This window comes from Nyctereutes procyonoides, unplaced genomic scaffold (genome assembly GCF_905146905.1).
Source record: "Nyctereutes procyonoides isolate TBG_1078 unplaced genomic scaffold, NYPRO_anot_genome, whole genome shotgun sequence".
NCBI classification, from domain to species: Eukaryota; Metazoa; Chordata; class Mammalia; order Carnivora; family Canidae; genus Nyctereutes; species Nyctereutes procyonoides.
Window position 1 is genome coordinate 8,709,083 of NW_026575146.1, and position 20,130 is coordinate 8,729,212.

A 20,130-nucleotide genomic window follows, 5' to 3' on the forward strand; every position below is an offset into this window, starting at 1 on the left:
AGACTTTTGGAAGAAACACAACATTAGTTGCACTGAAGGATGAAAAGAACATGGGCTCCAGATGGCAGATGAAACACATGTGTCTTATTTTCTCCTTCCTGAATCATTTACTACAACCACAGTAAATATTCTGTTTGCTTGTTTTTTGGTGCCCCTCGCCTGCCCATAAATCTACCAGGACAAAGAAATGGGAAATAAGGCAATACCAACAAAATTTTGAAAATTGGAATTCAGAAGCATACAGGATAACTGACTTAAGACATCTGAGAAAGCTGAATCCTAAGTTCATGGGAGAGCTACATCACCTGACTTATAGCAATAGGAATCTCTGGCACTCTGGGTGGGTGGGATGGGGCACCAAATAAGGAGGGTTGATAAAAAGCTGTTTAAAGAGCAATGAAATTTCCAGAGCCTCTTCCTCATTCCACATGGCCCTTTTTCCCTTCTCTAGGAAAGATGGGGAGTTTATTTTCTAGAGAAGGTAAAACAAATAGTCTCTGGACTGAGGGGTACCACATAGTTGTGAGTTTGAGTACTTGACTGAAAATAAGGGATATGTGACTGAATGCCCACAGAATGCTAAATGGGGAGCCTCTCTGACATATTCTAGAGTAGTGCAGCCTGACCTCTAGTCTCCAGACAGGGGAAGAGAAAAAAAATGTAGAAAGACCATTAGAAAAAACTAAAAACTGGATACAAGAATTCTCCAACAAATAGCCCACATGGCCCAACATTCAGTAAATCTCAAAACCATCAAGCCACATCCATACACAAAGTTCCCATTCAGCGGTTTAGTTTTCCATCCTAAATGTGAAGAGACAACAATAGAATTTCCATAATCTCAGAAAAGTTGCTAACATGAAAGATGGAGCCTAAAACAAATGAATAAAAGCAAGTTGAAGGGAAACAGACTATATAGGAAAAATAAAACTCTGGCCAAAAAAATCATTAATATATCCAGAGAGATTACAAAAGATAATGCATCTATTAGAAAAAGAACAGGATACTACAAAAAAGGATCATTCAGAGAACCACAATGAGCTCAGGGAAAATGAAACAAATGAGAGCAGAAATGCAAAACTCAGTAGGAAAATTTACAGTTGAAATCAAGAAGTCTTCCAAAAAATAGAGCAAAATACCTTTTAATAAAATAAAAAAAAAAAGACTGAACCAGAATATCCAACATCTGCCTAAAAAGAGTTCCAGGAAGAGAGATAAAATGGAGGAATGAAAAATGTTAATCCATTAGTCAATTTTCCAAAATGGAAAGAGGAGAGCTGCCAAATCAAAATAGCCTACTACACTTCCAGTCCACTGGATAAAACAGCCCCTTCCCAAGGTGTGTCACTGTGAAATTTCAGAGCACTGGGATACCTCTGGGAGTTAGAATGATTTTAGATTCCTCAAGCCAACACCAGAAGATAGAAAACAATCAGGTGCCTCAAAATGCTATAGAAAATTGATTTCCAATGAAGAATTTTATAGTGAGCCAAGTTATCAATAAAGTGTGAGCACAGTATAAGGACCTTTTAAGATATGCAAAATATTAAAAAAATACATCTAGCATGCATCCTTTCTTAGTAAGGATATGCGCTAACAAGACAAGGAGGCAATACAATAAAGTCAGACTTGAGACTCAAAAAGTTGACTGAGAAGATCCAACAGAGGGAAAAGTGATGAAAATTCTCAGAATAGTGGTAAAGGGCATCCCTGGAAGTCACCTGTGCACCAAGCTTGTGGAGACAACAAGTCTATTCTAAATCAGAATGACACAGCTCAAAAGATGAATATATTGAGAGATATCATCTTCATGCTTTCTGCTATTATTACCTTTTAACCCAAGAAGGGTTGAGGTGGAAAAGCACATTTTTTTTTGGTGCTTTCCTTTTATTCAGAGAAATAGTCTAGGGGATTCACTTTATCTGTGGGATTCACTTTAGTGATACTGGTTAGTAATTAGTAAAAATGTTACTTGTGATCATACATATCCTATATTTCACATTAGAAAATCAAGGCAAACATCATTATAGCTGCTGAAATCTTTTTTTTTTTTTGGAGTCAGGTATACTAAAAGGCAAAAATTAAAAAGTAAAAATTAAAAAGTTCCTTCAAGTAGAAGATATGACACAGAAGAATGCTTTTTAATTTGGGGGAAATGCGGGATTTGTTTTAAAAAGCAGATGAAATTATGGTAAAAAAATATACATTCACATACAATTTTGCAAGTTATTTTAGGTGATCTCTCGGATGGATGGATAGATAGCTCTAGATATCTACCTTGAGAAATATTTCAAGGGATTTCTATCACAGATGATTCTCTATAGTCTACTCATAGAACCCTTAGAGGTCTGCTGAAATTAGGTTAAGAAATTCTATTTCTAAAACACATACTTTTCATAATTACTTAGCTTGGGAAACAGGAGATATTATATGTAACATCCTTCCCATTACTTCTTTCCTCCCTGTTTCCAATGACATCACACAAGTTAGAATTCTCATTCCTTCTCATCAGTGCAGCTATGTGAAGCTTCTTGAGGTATATGATGCTTCCTAACCTGGCACTGCCATGTCCACCATCCAGAAACATTTTTGCTTTCAAACATCCCTGCTGACTCTGTATTCCCAGTGGTCAAGTGCAGACACCCAAAAGTATATGTAATGATTTGTGAGGATGAAACACTACATGTTTCATTTATGTTCAATCATATTCTTCTGAATGTTTTTGTATTTGCTTTATAACACTACCTGATTCTAATTCATAAATAAGTAAATATCCATATACTTGTGGTGTATGCTTATTTTTTTAACTAAGGAGGTATGGCATCAATAAAGTTTAGAGACCACACTGGTTTGTAGAATGAAGTCCAAATTTCTCTGACATTCAAAAGGCCCTGCAAGCTGCCTCAAATTCATCCAAACTCATGTCCCCTCAATTGTTTTTCATTCATCATAAATTCACCCAAGTAGGATAACTTGATATTCTCTGGAAGTGCTCTGAACGGTCTGACATTTATGCCTTTGTTCGTGTCCCAGTCTCTGTGTGTCCAAACTTCTCAGTCCGGTTCAAATTTTCCTTTACAAAATGTCCTCTGATCATACCCCTGCTGGAGGCGGTCTGCTCCTCTTCTGAATGTCCACAGTGCTTCATCTGTATTGCCCAAGGACAATTTGACTTTCTGTCAAATGTCACTAAGGCTCATGTCTAATCTCAGTGTTAAGTGGCAAACTTCTTTAAGTCATCATCTGTCACTGACACCTTTACCCATCTCCTATTTCCTGCTTCCGTACAGGAAGAGGTGATGGATTCCATATCACTTGGCCAGTCACTCAAACCTGGCACTTAAAGACAAAATGTATGACAAACTAAAATGCTATAGTAAGCCATGAATCTTTTATATAATATTTCAAATCTCCTAGTAAATCAGATCTACTCTATGCATTTGTTCTTCTGGAAAAAGGCAACTGTAAATACCTCTATTTGCTCTGCCACAGGTTGTTCAAACACATTTGCCAGTTTCTGTAGAATGATGTATTTGTTGTCAGCCAGTGATGTACACAGCACCTTCAGATCATTCTAAAGAGGAAAGCAGTAGGAAGACTCAACATGTGTAACAAGGAATTCAAATTGTTGTAAAACTAACACACATTCTTAGAAATAACATATAGGTGTAGGAATTTAGTGTCCAGGAGAAACAATATTGTCCCAGGGAAAGGGAAAAGGAACTGGTAACAATTTATCTAGATGTTAAAATTGATGTTTGATGAATTTATTATACTAAGTATTTCCAACACAATACAAATAGTGATGAAGCATACAAATAAAAGGCAGTACTAGTCACCCTAATTTTCTTGTTATGTGGGAAATAAATGTGCATATTTAAACACTGCAGTGGAAATATTACATTAATGATTTCTATTTAGTAAAACAACCTAAGTTTGTTACTGTTATTTGAAAAAAAAATGTGATCATTTTATTTTATTTTATTTCAATTTATTTTACATTTTTTACTTCATTTTTAATTTTTTTTTATTTTTTTACTTTATTGATATGTCCAAATTTTATTTAAAACTACATTTTAGGGTCAGCCCGGGTGGCTCAGCGGTTTAGCGCCACCTTTGGCCCAAGGTGTGATCCTGGAGACCCAGGATCGAGTCCCATGTCAGGCTCCCTGAATGGAGCCTGCTTCTCCCTCTGTCTGTGTCTGTGCCTCTCTCTCTCTCTCTCCCTCTGTGTATGTGTGTGTCTCTCATGAATAAATAAATAAAATCTTTAAAAAAATAAAACTGCATCTTAAATTTAATGAAAAATGTGATTCTTAAGATTAATATAATTCCTTTCTTCCTCTCTCCCCTCATTCCCTCTCTCCTATACTTCCTTTTTTCTCCTTTTTTCAGAGAATTTGCATAAGCTTATAAAAAGCCACCCTGAAGTGTAGAAAATAAATTTTATCCGTGACAACCAAAGACATATGATGAGACAATACAAAAAGACCTTAGTAAAGCCTGTTGTTCAAAAAGATTACTCACTTAAAAGTCTAAATATGTATGTTGAGTTACATTTACACAACAAGAAAGTTAACTATCAGAATTTTGGTCCTCAGTTCTACAAGAAATAATGAACTGGAACAAAATTTGAATGCTATAATTCCTAGCTTTCCTCCCTGAAATGTCGCAAATAAGTTCTACTTATTGGTCAACAAACGATGGGATGGTTGTTCAACAGAGGCTGAAGTTTTGACTCATCACATCCTCTTTGCTGGGGACTGATGTTATATACACAAGGATACATCACCAAGATGTAAAAATCTGTCCATAAGGAGAAAGTTAATAACAAGGAAGAAAAAAACATCTCTAAGGATGTGTGCCAGCCTTATGACACAAAATGCAAGGCTAGAAAAGAAAATAGTGAGTGGATTATGCAGCAAAATAAAAAGAAAAAAAGAAAAAAATTGCACATGAACATTAGAGAAAGCATACGATCCAAAGAGGCAATAACTGTCGCTAACCAAAACCCAAACCAGTCTGTGCCTAGTTGTGGATTCATTAGGAAATTGTTGTAACAGCCCTGGAAAAATGATGCCAGAAGCAAGGTTTTTACTTATGAATTATAGCAATGTTTGTATTATTCAACTGTGCTCAGGGTGAGGCCATGTGGGCAATTAGGATGATGACATATTTATCTGTTTGTATGCCTGGGAAAAGATGTTTCCCATTCATTTGAACAGATTCAAAAGAAAAGGTCTCTATTAGCTATATATATTTAGAATAACATTAATTCAGTTAATCTAAATGAGTAAATAAGTCTAAATAGTATAGCGGGTTAGAAATGAAGATTGTGGAGGTGCCTGGCTAGTTCATTTGGAAGAGCATGAGACTCATGATCTCAGGGTCTTGAGTCTGAGCTGCACGTTGGGTGTAGAGATTACTTAAATAAATAAACTAACTATCTAAAAAAAAAAAGAGAGAAAAAAGAAATGAAGATTGTAGAGATACTTCCTGTACATCATCTTTATATTTTCAAAACATACTTTCTGTCTTAATTATATTGTACTAAAGCTAACAGAAAACAGAATTCACATTTCTGTAAGCCTCACTAATTACTGAGAGGGGCCAGTCAAGATGATACTAAAGCAGAGAATATGATTGACTTAAAAATTACTAAATAAGAGACCCTGAAGAGGTGTTAATAACCATAAGGATGTAACCATAAGGATGTTGGTTTTTTTTTAAACTTGTTTTTAAAGATTTTATTTATTTATTTGAGAGAGAGAAAGAGAGTACAGGAACATGAGTGAGGGGGAGGGGTAGAGGGAGAGGGACAAGCAGCTCCTTGCTGAGCAGGGAGCTGACATGGGCCTCAAATCCAGGACCCTGAAATCATAACCTGAGCTGAAGTCAAGATATTTAACTGACTGAGCCATGCAGGCATCCCATGGATGTTGGTATATTTTTAAAAATTAAAATCCAAAGACTTTAGCTGGTTTTGTCTCTCCACATGCAATACAGCAGGATAATTAAGGCATCTCTATATCACACACATATCAGACATCACAAGTTTTATCATATGGTCACTGGCATTGCTTGTAGGACATAGAGAGGCAGGATTCTTGCTTTTTAAAAAACAGGTGCATATAAGGTTTCAAGTCTTAAAATCATCTGTGCTGCCTCGCTCGTTTAATAAATAATTCTTTCATTTTTTTCAGTTTTTAAATAAAATAGTCAATTATAAAAATGTCTAGTAAATTTATTTGAGGTTAAGTCTATAGAAAAAAAATAGAATAGTTGATGATTAACTTGTGATTCCATGGAGATAACATACATTTACATACCATCAACATGTTCTTGCAGATTGTCTGTTAGGTATAGGACAACATTAACAGCCTGACAAAAGCCAATACTCAAAAGTAAAATGGAAAATAAAGGCATATCATTCCATTATCTACTGAGCACTGACAGCATACCAGGTGCTTGGTGCAAAGTAAAATAAAATGACCTTTAATTATATTAACTTTGGAACTATGTCTTTCAATTAAATTGGAACACAAACATTTTGAAATGTCAGTTGTTGTTCGTGAGCTGGCCACCAACAAGGAGAAACTTGTTGGCAGAAAAAAATAGGGAACATGATTTAAAGGGAATTTCATGATTATATGTCCTTCTCTTGGTCCTCTAGAGAAAATCAGTTCCAGAGTATTTATTCATGCTTAATTCATATTTTACTCTGACTGGCTATAATTACCAATAAAAATTTTAAAGTACTTTAGGCACTAGCATAGTAAAAGCGATTTGAAAAGGGAAGTATGCTTCCAAGTGATACACACATTTGTACTTTTAACCCCCCTCACTGGTGGCTGATAAACCAACCAGAATACTGTTAAAACTCAGTGCATTTTATGCAAGTGCATTTTAGAGTAATGAAACAAGTTTCCATAAATTACACAACACTTTTGCCGATTCTAGACAGATGGTGTATACATGTACACACAATCAGGTCTTGCATCCAAAACAAAATATCCAAATAATCAACCCCAGCTTTTCTGATTCCAAGTGAAATGTGTTTTCCTCTCTATGACCTACATGTCATAATCAATACAAATGCAAATATCTAGTCCAGGCCATTCCTCAAAGCCAGTCTTGTATACTCAAATGTAGACTGCGGCTCTTCACCTGAGTATTTTAATTCTATGGCATATCCCTGTCCAGCCAGCAGCTCAGTGCTGTCCATTGGTCAACAGCACTGCTCTTCACCAGCCCTGTCAGTCCAGGTCTCTGGACTTCCTCAGCAGTGCTCCTTTCTCTCACTCTCCATTTCTAAGCCACAAATAAATATGCTCCTATCGAGTCTGTCTTCAAAATACATCTTGAAGGGGTCTATTATTCTCCATATCCACTATGAGCACCCTAATGATATAAAATATAAAAATGTTCTTTGAGTCAAATCCTGGCTCTACTTCTTGATGGTTGAATTAGCTTAGAGAAGTAATTTAAACTCCATATTGGTTTCAGATTTTATATGTGTCATCATGAATACTGCTATTAATAGCAATAACAGTAACAGAACTTACTGAGTGCTTACTATGTTTCAGGCACTGTTCAAAGTATCTCCTACATTTTAACTAATTTTACCCTCACCAAACCCCATTAGACAGTTATGATGGGTGTGACTTAATAGTCAAGGACACTAAGGCTCAGAGAAGCAGCTAAGCATATATAGCAGTAGATGACAAAGCCAGAATTTGAACCCAGGAGGGCTGGTTTTAGAAACTGTCCTTAATTTTTTTGTTCTTCTGACTTTGCAAAATGAGTATGAGAATAATGCTTAGCTAAGAAGTATGTTGTGAAGATTAATAATACAGGTGAAATTTTTTTGAGAATAAAAAATGATACACAAATTTTTCTCATAATTTTTTTGTAGTTTTAAGAATACAAATTACTGAAAGGCAGTAATAATCTGTCTCTGTAGGTGAATATCTAGAAAATTCCACATATCTTGGCTGATATTACATTTACACTTTAACAGTATTTTTTACAAATCAAAATTTTATATCAAACTCTTGGCCCTAATTATGTAATTTATAAATCATCCAGGTTTCTTAAAAATAAAACTCAATTAGGGGCTCCTGGGTGGCTCAGTCAGTTAAGTGTCTGAATCTTGATTTTGGCTCAGGTCATGATCTCAGGGTCATGAGACTGAGCCCCATGTCAGGCTCTGTGATGGGCATGGAGCCTCCTTAAGAGTCTTTCTGTCCCTCTCCCTTTGCCCTCTCCTCATCTGTCTGCCCTCTTCTAAAAAAATGAATAAATAAATGAAACTCAATTAAAACTTACGTATTCCCAAAAGATGCTTTCTATTAGAAATGGAAATCAACTCAAAGTTTATCAGTGGCTTTTGCACTTGCTGAAGTTTATAGTCTAAGGAAAAGTTTCATAGGCAGACAATTACTCAGCTGGCAATGGAACTCTAGTCTAGGGCTAAAAGGCAGTAAGTCTGAGGAGTTAGGAAGTCATGCTGTAAACTTTTAAAAAAGATTCGATTTATTTATTTATTTATTTATTTATTTATTTATTTATTATTTACTTCTTTAGTGAAGTGGGAGAGGGGCAGAGGAGAGAAAGAATCCCAAGCAGACTCCATGCTGAGCGCTGAGCCCCATGTGAAGCTCGACCTCTCAACTCTGAGATCATGGCCTGAGCTGAAATCCAGAGTTGGATGCTTAACTGACAGAGCTATCCAGGTACCTCAACACCATGCATTTTTAACAGAGATAGAAGTAAGTAGGCCATAGTCATTTTTAATAGCTCCTGGTCAATGGAGTCTAGGGTTCTAGATAAATACTTGTGTATTTATTTAGTTATGTTTTAAATAAACTTTGGGTTTATTTAACTTAGGGTTCTAGATAAATAAATACTTGTGTATTTATTTAGTTATGTTTTAAATAAACTTTGGTTATATGTTTTAAATTCCAATTATCAATTAAATATTATAATCATGACTTATAGGTTAAATTTAAAGTTCTATTCAGCCCTTAGTTTGGTTAGTTGGTTTTCTCAACTTTCTATTTCTAGGAACATTAAACTAATCCTAGAGCTCTATTCCCTTATTTTTCTGTAATGTTCTTGTTCTTCACTGCATACTTGGAAAAAAAAATAGGTCTATGTCATACCTCAGTAAGACATCCTGCTTATTACTGACTATAGCTAGAGAATGATCAAACATCTCTTGATGATGTATTACCTGGAAATTTAGTATTTGCTGAAGTCTTTCCTTCATCTGATGACAGCGCTGATTTACTACTGAATCTAGCAAGGACAACCTGCCCAAAAGACAACCCAAAGTGTCTTCAATGACATCTCGGTTATCACCATTCTCTGGAAATGCTTGGGAAAACAAGTTCCTGTTCTTATCCATTTCTTCAGACATTTCCTTAATATCTTTGGCAAGAGTCTAGGGTTGATAAACGAGAAAGCACATTTTAATGCTTAGATCCATGAGTCTATATACAAATCAACTAATTTTGTTATAGAAAGTCCACTATATCTCTCCTACTTTTCAGTGATAATTATACATCAGGCAAGTTGACCCACTTTCACTTCTATAAATATTAGGGAAGCTGATACTGGAGAGATTTTTCTCAGAAACTTTACATCATTAACTAATATTAATAATATGTATTCAGTGAAAAATGAGACTTTGTAAAGGGCTATTTAAAACTCATACAATATTTTTAGGCTATGTTTCATATGTAGAAAATTTACAATACACAACAAGTTTCTACTAAGAGTCCTCCACTTTTTTCTTCCTGCTACATATATAAGATAGAGAACAAAAATGCAAAACATTAATATCTCTGAGAGATTTTTACACTAGGGAGTTCTCTTCTGCATTATGCTGCTTGGAAATATGCCTAATTTGTTCTTTATTAGAACTGTTTTATGTTTGACCTTCCTTATACATTAATTTTCCAACACCAAGATTAAAAGTGCTTTCTAATATCACATACTCACACACACCAGCTGCCAAACTTACCTCTTGGTTGAAGAGGCAAGCTTCTGTTTCTTCTGGTAAAAGTGCTGTGGCAACAAATAAACGTTCCTCAACATCATCCAACCATGTGGAGGTAGCGGACACCCCATCATATAACTTTTGTTCCAAGTGAATGTTCTGCCTCTTTTTCCCCCCACTCTGAGAAAAAGGAGAGGAGGACACAGAATTAATTATAGTGCTTTCAAGAATCAAAGAAAAATATCAGGATGAGATACCAGGGTCCAGTGGCTCTGCCTTTCAGGGCTAATCACTTGTGCTTGATCTCAACCGTTCATGCCCTGAGGTAGAACAACTTCATGGAGACCAAGATTCATGAGCAAACCAAGAGTGCAGCCCTACCTGTGATGAAACCTCTTCGAAGACCTGGTTCAATCCATCCAGCAAAGATGTCACTGCAGATTTGTCTTGGGTCTGCCCATCCCCTTTGTATAGTGGCACACCAGACAGGAGCCGATTTGGCCTGCTGTATAGCTGTGGGCAAACAGGGGCACTTATTTAAGAGCCTATGTACTATGTTCAGGTTTCATCATTTAGAATTATACTGTGAAGTAGATGCTGGAAAAACTATCCATATATAAAAACTTCTTCTAGAGAAATATGACCTCTTCAACATATCATGTCCACTAAACATGGTGACCAAATTCAGCAAGAGTAATATTTCTACTGATGGACTAAACAACAACAACAACAACAACAACAACAACAGCAAAACATGGTGGGAAAAATGCCTGAAATCTATCACAGCCTTCCTCTCAACTTGTCTTCTTGGTTTTAGACTACCCATGATGAAATCATCCATCCTAGATAACAGATCTAGACTGATCCTTATGCTTTCTTCATTCACCTAACCTCCCCTAAACGCTTGTAGGCACACAGAGTGTCTCCCTGATAAGGTCCACGATATCGCTTAAACTTGATTGGAAACATCATTCAAAAGTTTGAGTGTTATACTTTATAAAATGTTTGAGTCTTATACTTTATAAAATGTCTCATCCTCACCTTGCCTTTCAGGCTGATTACTCATTATTCTCTAAACAACTCCTTTCCCACTGGAGCTAGAACACCCACCATACAGCACCTCTTTAAAATCCACCACCTCAAATTCTACACCACTACAATAGCCTTCTACTTTTTTTTTTTTTTTACTTCTGCTTCCTTTTTAATTCCTGCTTACAGAGCCTATCATGATTGCCTAACTTCTCAGAAATAAAGACAGAGATAATGTCAATTTCGACACAGTGTTGTTAGAAATAACACCTAGAACACAAAATATATTCACTAAACACAAAATATATTCACTAAACAATCATCCCTTTCTTCTTGGAAACTCTCAAGGCCACACTGTTTCTTCCTCACCTTTTCTCTCACCTCTTCACACCAAAAAGAAGAAAACCACCAAGGGCGCACTCTCTATAAATGACCAGTGATTATGGAAAGAAAGTACTCAAATAAAAAAAAAAGCCATAAAATAAAGGACATTTAATGAATGCTTCCATTTCCAATTCCAAAGGCAATAAAATATGGACCTGAACCTAAACTTTAACAGTCTATGGAGTGTGGGAATGTCAGTGAGAGCAGGCAGGGCTTTTCTGGCAGGCTCACACAAGAGGATGTCAAGATGATAGCACAGCACTGACTGAAAATGTAGCTCTCTGAGACAAGACTGGGTAATAGATGAGACACGCAGGAAGTCTGGAGTCCTGGGTGAACCATGCAGATGCTTTAGGCTGGATGGGCAACAGGTTGAATCCAGGACTTGGGCATTTACTGAATATAGAATAGTAAGTAAACATAAATATTACTAGGAATGCCTTGGATTTATCTGACTTAGGATAATCAGAAAAGACTGCAGTCCCTGATTTAGGACTTGATCTATCCCTTATAGTTAAAGGCATGGGGAACATTATAAAATAAAGGTGAGGTAGTGCTCAAGTCCAGGAGCTCTACATCAGAAATCAAGAATTCAGGCTATAAGTCAGAAATGTTTGATCAGGGATGTGAAGAAGCATTAATTCAAACAGGTCGGAGGTCCACGTGAAAGCTCTAAGGCACCACTTGCCAGGGTAGAAGAGGATTCTGGGATAACTACCTCCAAGAATGGAGTGCTCTATGATCCCCAGAGCCAGTGCTGGTGACTATTCACATGGACACCAAAAAAGAAGGCTGCTGGCCAGAATAGAGGAGTGAGAAAGGGTGGCATTACACAAGAGTCTGTAAAATGAGATAGACATGCATGGTTCTAGAGCACTAATGCATGGTTCCCCACAGATAAGGAGACACACCGTGACCATCAGCCTGTCTCCTTTTCAGGTATCTGGCAAGCTGTATCTGTTTTATAGTACCTGCCTTGCCATCTCCTGCCTTCTCCCCTCAGAGGCACTCCAGTTACTAATATCGTTTCACTTCCTGTTGCAGCCTCTCCCAGCCCAGAAGCTAGTCCTAGTCAGATCAGTGGGAACAGCAGCTTCCCCAGATCTAAGGACCTAGACTTTACTCTGATTGTACAATGGTCACAGAATGGCCTAGAAAAGCACTGCTGGCCCAGGACCCAGGACTAGGGTTCTGTCTTCAAAATCCTGCCAGGAAAAAAAAAAAATCCTGCCAGGTTACAGCTGTGATCAACATCGGAGGGCTGTCTGGGTTTCCACCTCATGCACTAACTCTCCACAGAGTCGATTCCTCTGACTCAACTGTTCTCTAGCTTCTGCTTACAGTGAACTAATAGCTATTATCTACCTGGACCCTTCTGTTGCTATATTAGATTCCATTGGATTTGGCTTGCTTTGTGAAACAAGTCGAACATCACACAGTATCTACCATCCTGGGAACAAGCCTACAGATGGATCAGTAACCATTCTAGCTGACAACTGGCTTCCTCTTCCTTTTAGATCCACTGAGGTCCCAACATGTTTCTCATTAAGATCTTCTGAAACTATTAAATACTGGAAATAGTAATGGAAAAAAGATAACTTAGCATTTACTTCCAGAAAGTAACCAAATTTGTTGAATTTCTCTTGTCCTAGATGTGTATATTCTTGACTTGCCACCTTAATTTTCAAGGTTGTGAAAAAAGAAGGGTTGCTAATTAGGTTTATGCTAATAAATCCCATCAGATATTAACTAACTCTGAGGAAAAGAGTATCTAGAGGGACACCCGGGTGGCTCAGAAGTTGAGCATCTGCCTTTGGCTCAGGACGTGATTCTGGAGAAAGCCTGCTTCTCCCTCTGTCTATGTCTCTCTCTCTCTCTCTCTGTGTGTGTGTCTCTCATGCATAAATAAATAAAATCTTTAAAAAAAGGGTATCTAGAAATCAAATAAATTTACACACATAAATACATAATTATTAAAGGAAACATGAAATATGCTTGTTAAGAAAAATATAAAATAAATAATTCCTTTATGTCTTATTTTAGAATTGATAATGAATTTACAGATTACTGTAGTTACATTCCATTAGCATAACCTACACATCTTTTATATTAGTTAATATATAAAATCAAAATATTCAGATACCACTTGCTCTTGTTCCTGTTCCAGAACATTCTGTAGTAGCTTCTGCTTGGTACTAAATTCTTGATGTAGGCTTTCCCATTTCATTCTCATCTGGTCTTCAGCAGCTGATTTCTCCCCTTCCATCCCCAATTCCTGGGATAACACATCAGGTTTTTCGCTATTAGAAGAATAAATAATCTAAGTTTACAATTTGTGCAAAAAGGTGTTAAGTTCCAGGTAATTTATTGTATATACTAGATCTGGCCTCCAAAATTGGAATTAGATTATTTTAGTCATTAGTTTAAACTTTAAAACTATCAATTAAAATAGAAAATTTGAGACTAACCATAAACAAATATATTCTTACTTGTAAGTATAAGAACTGTGAGCACAGTAATTTAACAATTCATTGAAAATAGCTCACTAGTAAAGATAAAAAATAGTTATAACTTTTAGAAACAGAAAGTGTACAATTAGACTAGTGTCCATCAACAAACAGCCCACAGAATAATGAAAAAAAAACTAAAAATGCCACCTAGTCTATTGAGAGTTTTCATTCTGAGTCCAAAGAAAATGCTACAGACAATGTTTCAGGACATGGAACAGAAGCACAGAGGGTGGAAGGAAGGTACTGCAGTATCATCCTTATTAAGGCAGCAGGGTAGCATCGGAGAAAGACTATGGCTTTGGAGGTGAGATAGATCTGGGTTGGAATCTCTGCTCCAGCATATTAGATTTGTGATTTTGAGTAATTTGTTTCAATTCTCTGAGCCTCTATTATCTTATCCTCAGATAAAGATAACTAGTGTCTATCTTACAGAAGTATAAGAATTTAGAGAAGACATGCACAATGCCTAGAACCCTTCCTGGAACATAATAGCTACTTGATAGGTGGGGCCTAACAAAACGAATCTGGGGGACCCAAGTTCCAATAGATCCTAGTTTGTCAGAAGTTTTAAAGACCTAACTAGAGGGGTGCCTGGGTGGGTCAGTCAGTTAAGCATCTGCCTTCAGCTTCTGTCATGATCCAAAGGTCCTGGGATCAAGCCCCGGGGTGGAGGACAGTGGGGACGGGGGGGGGGGGGCTGCTTCTCTCGCTCCCCCTGCAAACCCACTGTTTGTGCATTCTCTCTCTCAAATAAATAAATAAATGAAGCCTTTAAAAAAAGACCTAATTAGAACCATGTCATCTTAAAGATATACTAGATTGTAATTAATATTTTGACAGAACTTTTGCTTAAGTGGAAAAAAAATAACAAGTTCATTGGCCAGATAAAACTATACATTACCCTAACGTCTACTTTTCTCAGAATAAGTATTGAATACAATAGCTTTTTAGGTAAATCTGTTGAAGTAAGCCTTTAAAAATTATCTATAAGGCTATAATGTGGTGTATTCTACTTTCTGGGATACGACGTAGAGAATCTCCCCAACCTGTGCACTTAGAGACACTCAAGAAGGCTAACTTCAATGATGCTAATATTAGCAAAAAAATACAAAATTAAAAAAAAAATTTAAAAAGTGGTAAGGTAAATGCCCATCAGCAAAAAAAAAAAAAAAAAAAGAGTGAACAAGTTATTTTCACAAGATACCATTAAGCACTTAAAATGATAGAACTAGATCTATATGTATCAACAGGGATTGTTTAAAAAGCTGATACTGAGTGAAAAGTGCTAAAATCAAGCTAGTATCTCTAATTTGGCTCGTCATTTTAGTCTCTGGAGTTTTCTCTGTGGTTTTTTTTTTTTAATCTTTTTAAATAAAAAAAGTTTTAAAGTTCTTATGAAATTAAATTTCTTTATTGTGATGTCATTTGTATTGCTGGACTGTATTTTTAATTCACTTATGTTTACATAACACTTTAGTATAAAACCAAGGGATATTAAATATCTCTATTCTTACACTTAATCATTAATGCATATAAAATGCCAGCAGCAAATCAGTCTTAAATTAGAACAAAGCCTTTTATTTCCCATGGAAAAATATTCTTCCCTTTGATATTTATATCAATTAATAACCAATTGAGTTTCCTTATCTTAGAAGGATCCCTCCATCAACCTTCTATACATCATATAGTATTTATTCTTTATATATTAAATTTCTACACTTGAAGCAAATCATGCCCCTCCCATAGGGGTTTTCTTACATAAACCAATTCATATTTGATAGTCTTAGAAATCAGCTAATAAGGTGAAGTCTGACTACAGGGTTGTTTTTTTTTTTTTTCCCTAGCAATGTTATTTTGTTCTTTTTAAAATACATGTATTTTTTTTTTTGGATACTAGATATTGCTTACTTTATGTTTGTTGGTTTGGCTTATTTACACAGAGACTTGAAAGGCATGGTTGAACTTTAGTCAATAGATTTACAGGTGAATTTTCTAAAGATTTGGACTAAAAATTTAAAAATTTATAAAATTTATAAAGCAGTCTTTAAAGCGAATCTTGTGTAGAAAGGCAGTATTGCACTGTGAATTTCTCTTTAAAATATTTTTGTATTTGAAACAGCAATTTATAGTTGTTTGTCTTTCATCTGAGTCGTTTCCAAAGCTAAAGGCCAAGGAAAGAAAAATATCATGGCAAGAAAGTCACAGAAGATTCCTACTGCTGCTTTTTGTGACTATTCATATGATGAGGAGGCAATGTGTGAATGAGTTCTTTGTAAAAATAGCATTTGGCAAAAATATTCAGAAAATTGTGAAAAATGAATAAATGTTTTAGAAGAATAAGAGACAGAATAGAAAATGAAAATCAAAGGCACGTCTTGACTCAGTCAGCATGCAAGGGATGGCGTTTCTCACGTTGGATTTACACAGACACACATATTTACAGCCTTATCTGTGCTTGTAAGCATGATGGACAATCAGGATTTTTGAAAACTCCTTCATATTTTAACATAATTTTTAGAGTTTTAAGGTTATTTTAATGGAATTCCTGACTAGTGATGTCATAACAGTTTTCATTTGTATTCTTTTTAAATTCATACTTATTAGTTTTATCAATATTTCTGCTGTCTTTTTGTTTCATTTTTCTTTTTGATGACAACCTAATTCCTATATATTTTGTCATAATATGTCTATTTCAATTGAATTGTAGTTCAATTTCTATCATCTTGCATTTTAATTCTTAAACATAGCCATATATACAAACATATAGTCAACACTGATGTTATATGTCAGGGACATTTCATAAGTATTGATTAAACTGCAAAAAAAAATACAATAAAAGGTTCTGTATCTATCTTTTCCAAAGTTAGCTTTTTTAAAAGAGATTTTATTTATTTATATGAGAGAGAGAGAGAGAGAAAGTGAGAGTGAGAGAGAGAGAGAGAGAGAGAGACCACAAGCAGGGGCAGAGGGAGAGAGAGAAGCAGACTCCCCTGCCAAACAGGTGGCCTGACATGGGGCTCGATCCCAGGACCCTGGATCATGACCTGAGCCAAGGGCAGACACTTAACCTGCTGATCCACCCAGGTGCCTCAAAAGTTAGTTTTGATCATCTATATTGTATAGTCCGGTTCTTACTCATGCATATACTATACCTACAATTTTATATTACACCTTTACTTAGTATCACATATATATTTTCTGGTATCATTATATAGTTTTTTGTTAATATTATATATGCAAAAACTTTTCTTAGGCTTTTTTTTAATACTAGCAGGCATTTCCCCCTTTTCTATTATTTGGTATTCTAAATGATATTTCAAAAGTCACTTCCATAACATATATCTCCTCCTTTGGCTATTTCCTCCAATAAATGCTCAGAATTGACAATGTTGGAATCAGTGGAGTTAAAGCTATTTGCTGTATTTTGGTTGCCGAAGGATACTACTAAATCACAATCTTTACAATGCATGAGCACACAGGTTTCACTGAAACTTTTTTTTTTAAATGTTTTGGATTTTAAAGTTTTCCTGCATATCCTCTCAGTTGTGCCCACCACTTTCATAACCCCTCTGAGATGGAGGGGGTCAATTATTGCTGTAATCCTAAAGATGAGCAAACTGAAGCTTAGAGTTGAGTTCCTCTTCCATAGTGACAGCTGGAGAAACAGAGTTAAAACCCAGATCTGACTTAAAATGCAGGGATACTTCAACTCATCCTGCCTTTGAAATCAAAATCTCCAACTTGAAAATTCTCCAACTTCCTTCACTTTTATTTGAACACTTTGCTCTGCTGTGTACAAGGCTTTCAGTCTCCATTCCAAACCAGGCCTCGAAACTCAATGAGAAACCACAGACAGATATGATCAAGAAAAATCAAGATATTTAGTGGGCACATACATTTATTTTTATTTTTCAGAGTGATGTTAGGGGAAGATAAGCTCTTGCAGGGAAAATGCTTTGCAGTTAGATATAATCACTCAGCTAGAAACACAATGGATCTAATTTTAGAATGCATTTCTTTTTTTTTTTATTTTTAGAATGCATTTCTTATTTGATTCTAAAAAATGAACTCATAGGGATCCCTGGGTGGCGCAGCGGTTTAGCGCATGCCTTTGGCCCAGGGTGCGATCCTGGAGACCTGGGATCGAGTCCCACGTCGGGCTCCCGGTGCATGGACCCTGCTTCTCCCTCTGCCTGTGTCTCTGCCTTTCTCTCTCTCTCTGTGTGACTATCATAAATAAATTTAAAAAAATTAAAAAAAAGTGAACTCAGAAGCATCTTCTTTGGACAGATATGCTCAGCATACTGGAAAGAGGGCAAACAAGTTAGCTATCAGCCATGAGCCATCATAATTACTAGCTATACTCATGCTGTGTAACAAATGTTCAAAATGCAAATAATTTTAATATCTTAAAGTGAAAACATTTTGCAGATGTTTAAAATTTTGAGTGAGATGTTTACATTTCTTCAAATCAGGGCAAGTTGGGAGAAAGTGTTTTGAAACATACCCAGCACCACCAGAGGTCTCTGCAGCTGAGTGCTGGGTGAGAATTTCCTCTCCACGACTGGCCACTGACCGCAGGAGGTTCTTCTGTTCTGCTAATTCCTGTTCCAACTCCTGCTCAAGGAAAAGGAGAAATGAAAATATGTGTTACTTTATGATTATTGCCCACAATCATGGTTTTAGGTCTAGAAAATTCTCAGAGAACTCCTGTAATAAGTTTCTAAGTTCAGATGTTGCATAAAAGGTGTGGTTTAGGTAAATGAACAAAGATGTCTCCAAAGTACTCTATACCTTTCTTTAGTTTTTGTAAAAGTTATCTCTGAAATCTCTTGGAAAAAAATTAATGGGGGGAAAAATTCTGCTGGGCAATGGTGCCCTCAAGTGGTATACAACGCACTTTCACTCTTTAAAATCAATACAGCCAGAGCTGAGAGAAATCCTTGAGTTCAGCAGCTCTCTTGAATTCGCAACTTGCTTGATAAACTGGACAAGATTTGGGTTTACTTTTTCATTACTTATGAAAAATTTCTTTTCTGTTTGAGAAAATAAAATATTTTAATATGCCCTATACATAAAGTATCAATGAGAAATCATTCTTATTTATCAGCTCATTTATTTCACTAGGCAATTAATTTTTAATCCTATTTTGTGATGGTATCTACTTAAAAGTGAAAAATAAATTTCATTTTTAATAAGTTTTTTAAAAACACATAACTCAGGCTTTTACCAATTCTTAAAGGCCTTCCTGAGGTTATTATATAAAATAGGCTCGAATTGGGGCAAATCTGAAAATAGAGTAGGTAACCTTCATAAGGCAGATTATAATTGAGTCATGCTATTTGTAAACCTGAGCACAAGCTTTTCTTAAAGAACAGGCTTTGAAATGACTAATCATTCCAGTGGTCATAAGAAAGTACACTGAAACAGTTAGCCAGGTCTTGTTTCTGTCCAAAGAGAAAATAAAGGGGCACTTTGTATTTAGTACAGAAGTCACTTGTCCATCTAAAACATTTCTCTCAAGGTGTTTGCTTGGCAGGTCTGCCGGATACAGAGGGGTCAGAAATGCTTTACTTTTTGTTGCTGGAGACTGCTCTGTCTCTGGTGGGTCCACGTGGTCCGCGCTTGGGCCAGCCATTCCTGGACACCAGGGCTCTGGCTGGCAGTCAGGTCCACATGGCTCTCCTCCTTCTCTTGTGCTGTTCCCTGCTTTTAATGAGGCAGAAATCAAGAGTCATACTATCCACAGAAAACCCTTAACCAAATGGAGTAAAGGCAACTTTGGTGTGGTCTGTATAATGATACCAAAGTAGATCCATTTGGATGTGAAACCAGACTTTAAAAAAAAAATGGTAAGACAAAACCCATCGAATTTATGGTATTTGCAGAAAAGAGAACAATAAATAGATGATTATACTCAAATATTTGAGGGGGAAACTGTCTACTTAGAGGCTAGGCTTTTTTAGCTCACTGATGTGGTCAACAGATATTCCAGAAATTTTTCCATGAGAATATAACTCTAGATCTCACTTCCTCTACTATCACCACCCAGACCAGACCCCACTGTCATCTGTTGCCACTGCTGGCATGGATAATGTTTGGTTAAGGGAGAAAGACAAGTGTAATTATTAATTACGGAGGCAGGAATTTATCCATCATGCTTGATGATTCTGATGGAATTTGAAAGGCCCTCTAATACTGCAT

At 36.1% G+C, this 20,130-nt stretch overlaps 1 protein-coding gene across 7 annotated transcripts in view; it reads right to left on the reverse strand.

The window, feature by feature from the left end:
- SYNE1 (spectrin repeat containing nuclear envelope protein 1) overlaps positions 1-20,130 on the reverse strand; it is a 255,312-nt gene that overhangs the window by 108,628 nt on the left and 126,554 nt on the right. For 6 of the 7 annotated variants that reach the window (XM_055311232.1, XM_055311234.1, XM_055311233.1 and 3 more), the window contains 7 exons: positions 19,501-19,635; positions 18,434-18,543; positions 13,560-13,716; positions 10,385-10,516; positions 10,028-10,183; positions 9,236-9,445; positions 3,473-3,574 (listed from right to left, as the gene is read on the reverse strand). In XM_055311232.1, the coding sequence (XP_055167207.1) occupies positions 3,473-3,574; positions 9,236-9,445; positions 10,028-10,183; positions 10,385-10,516; positions 13,560-13,716; positions 18,434-18,543; positions 19,501-19,635 (1,002 nt within the window). The remainder of the gene's footprint in view (positions 1-3,472; positions 3,575-9,235; positions 9,446-10,027; positions 10,184-10,384; positions 10,517-13,559; positions 13,717-18,433; positions 18,544-19,500; positions 19,636-20,130) is intronic. The other variant, XM_055311229.1, reaches the window with a different exon arrangement.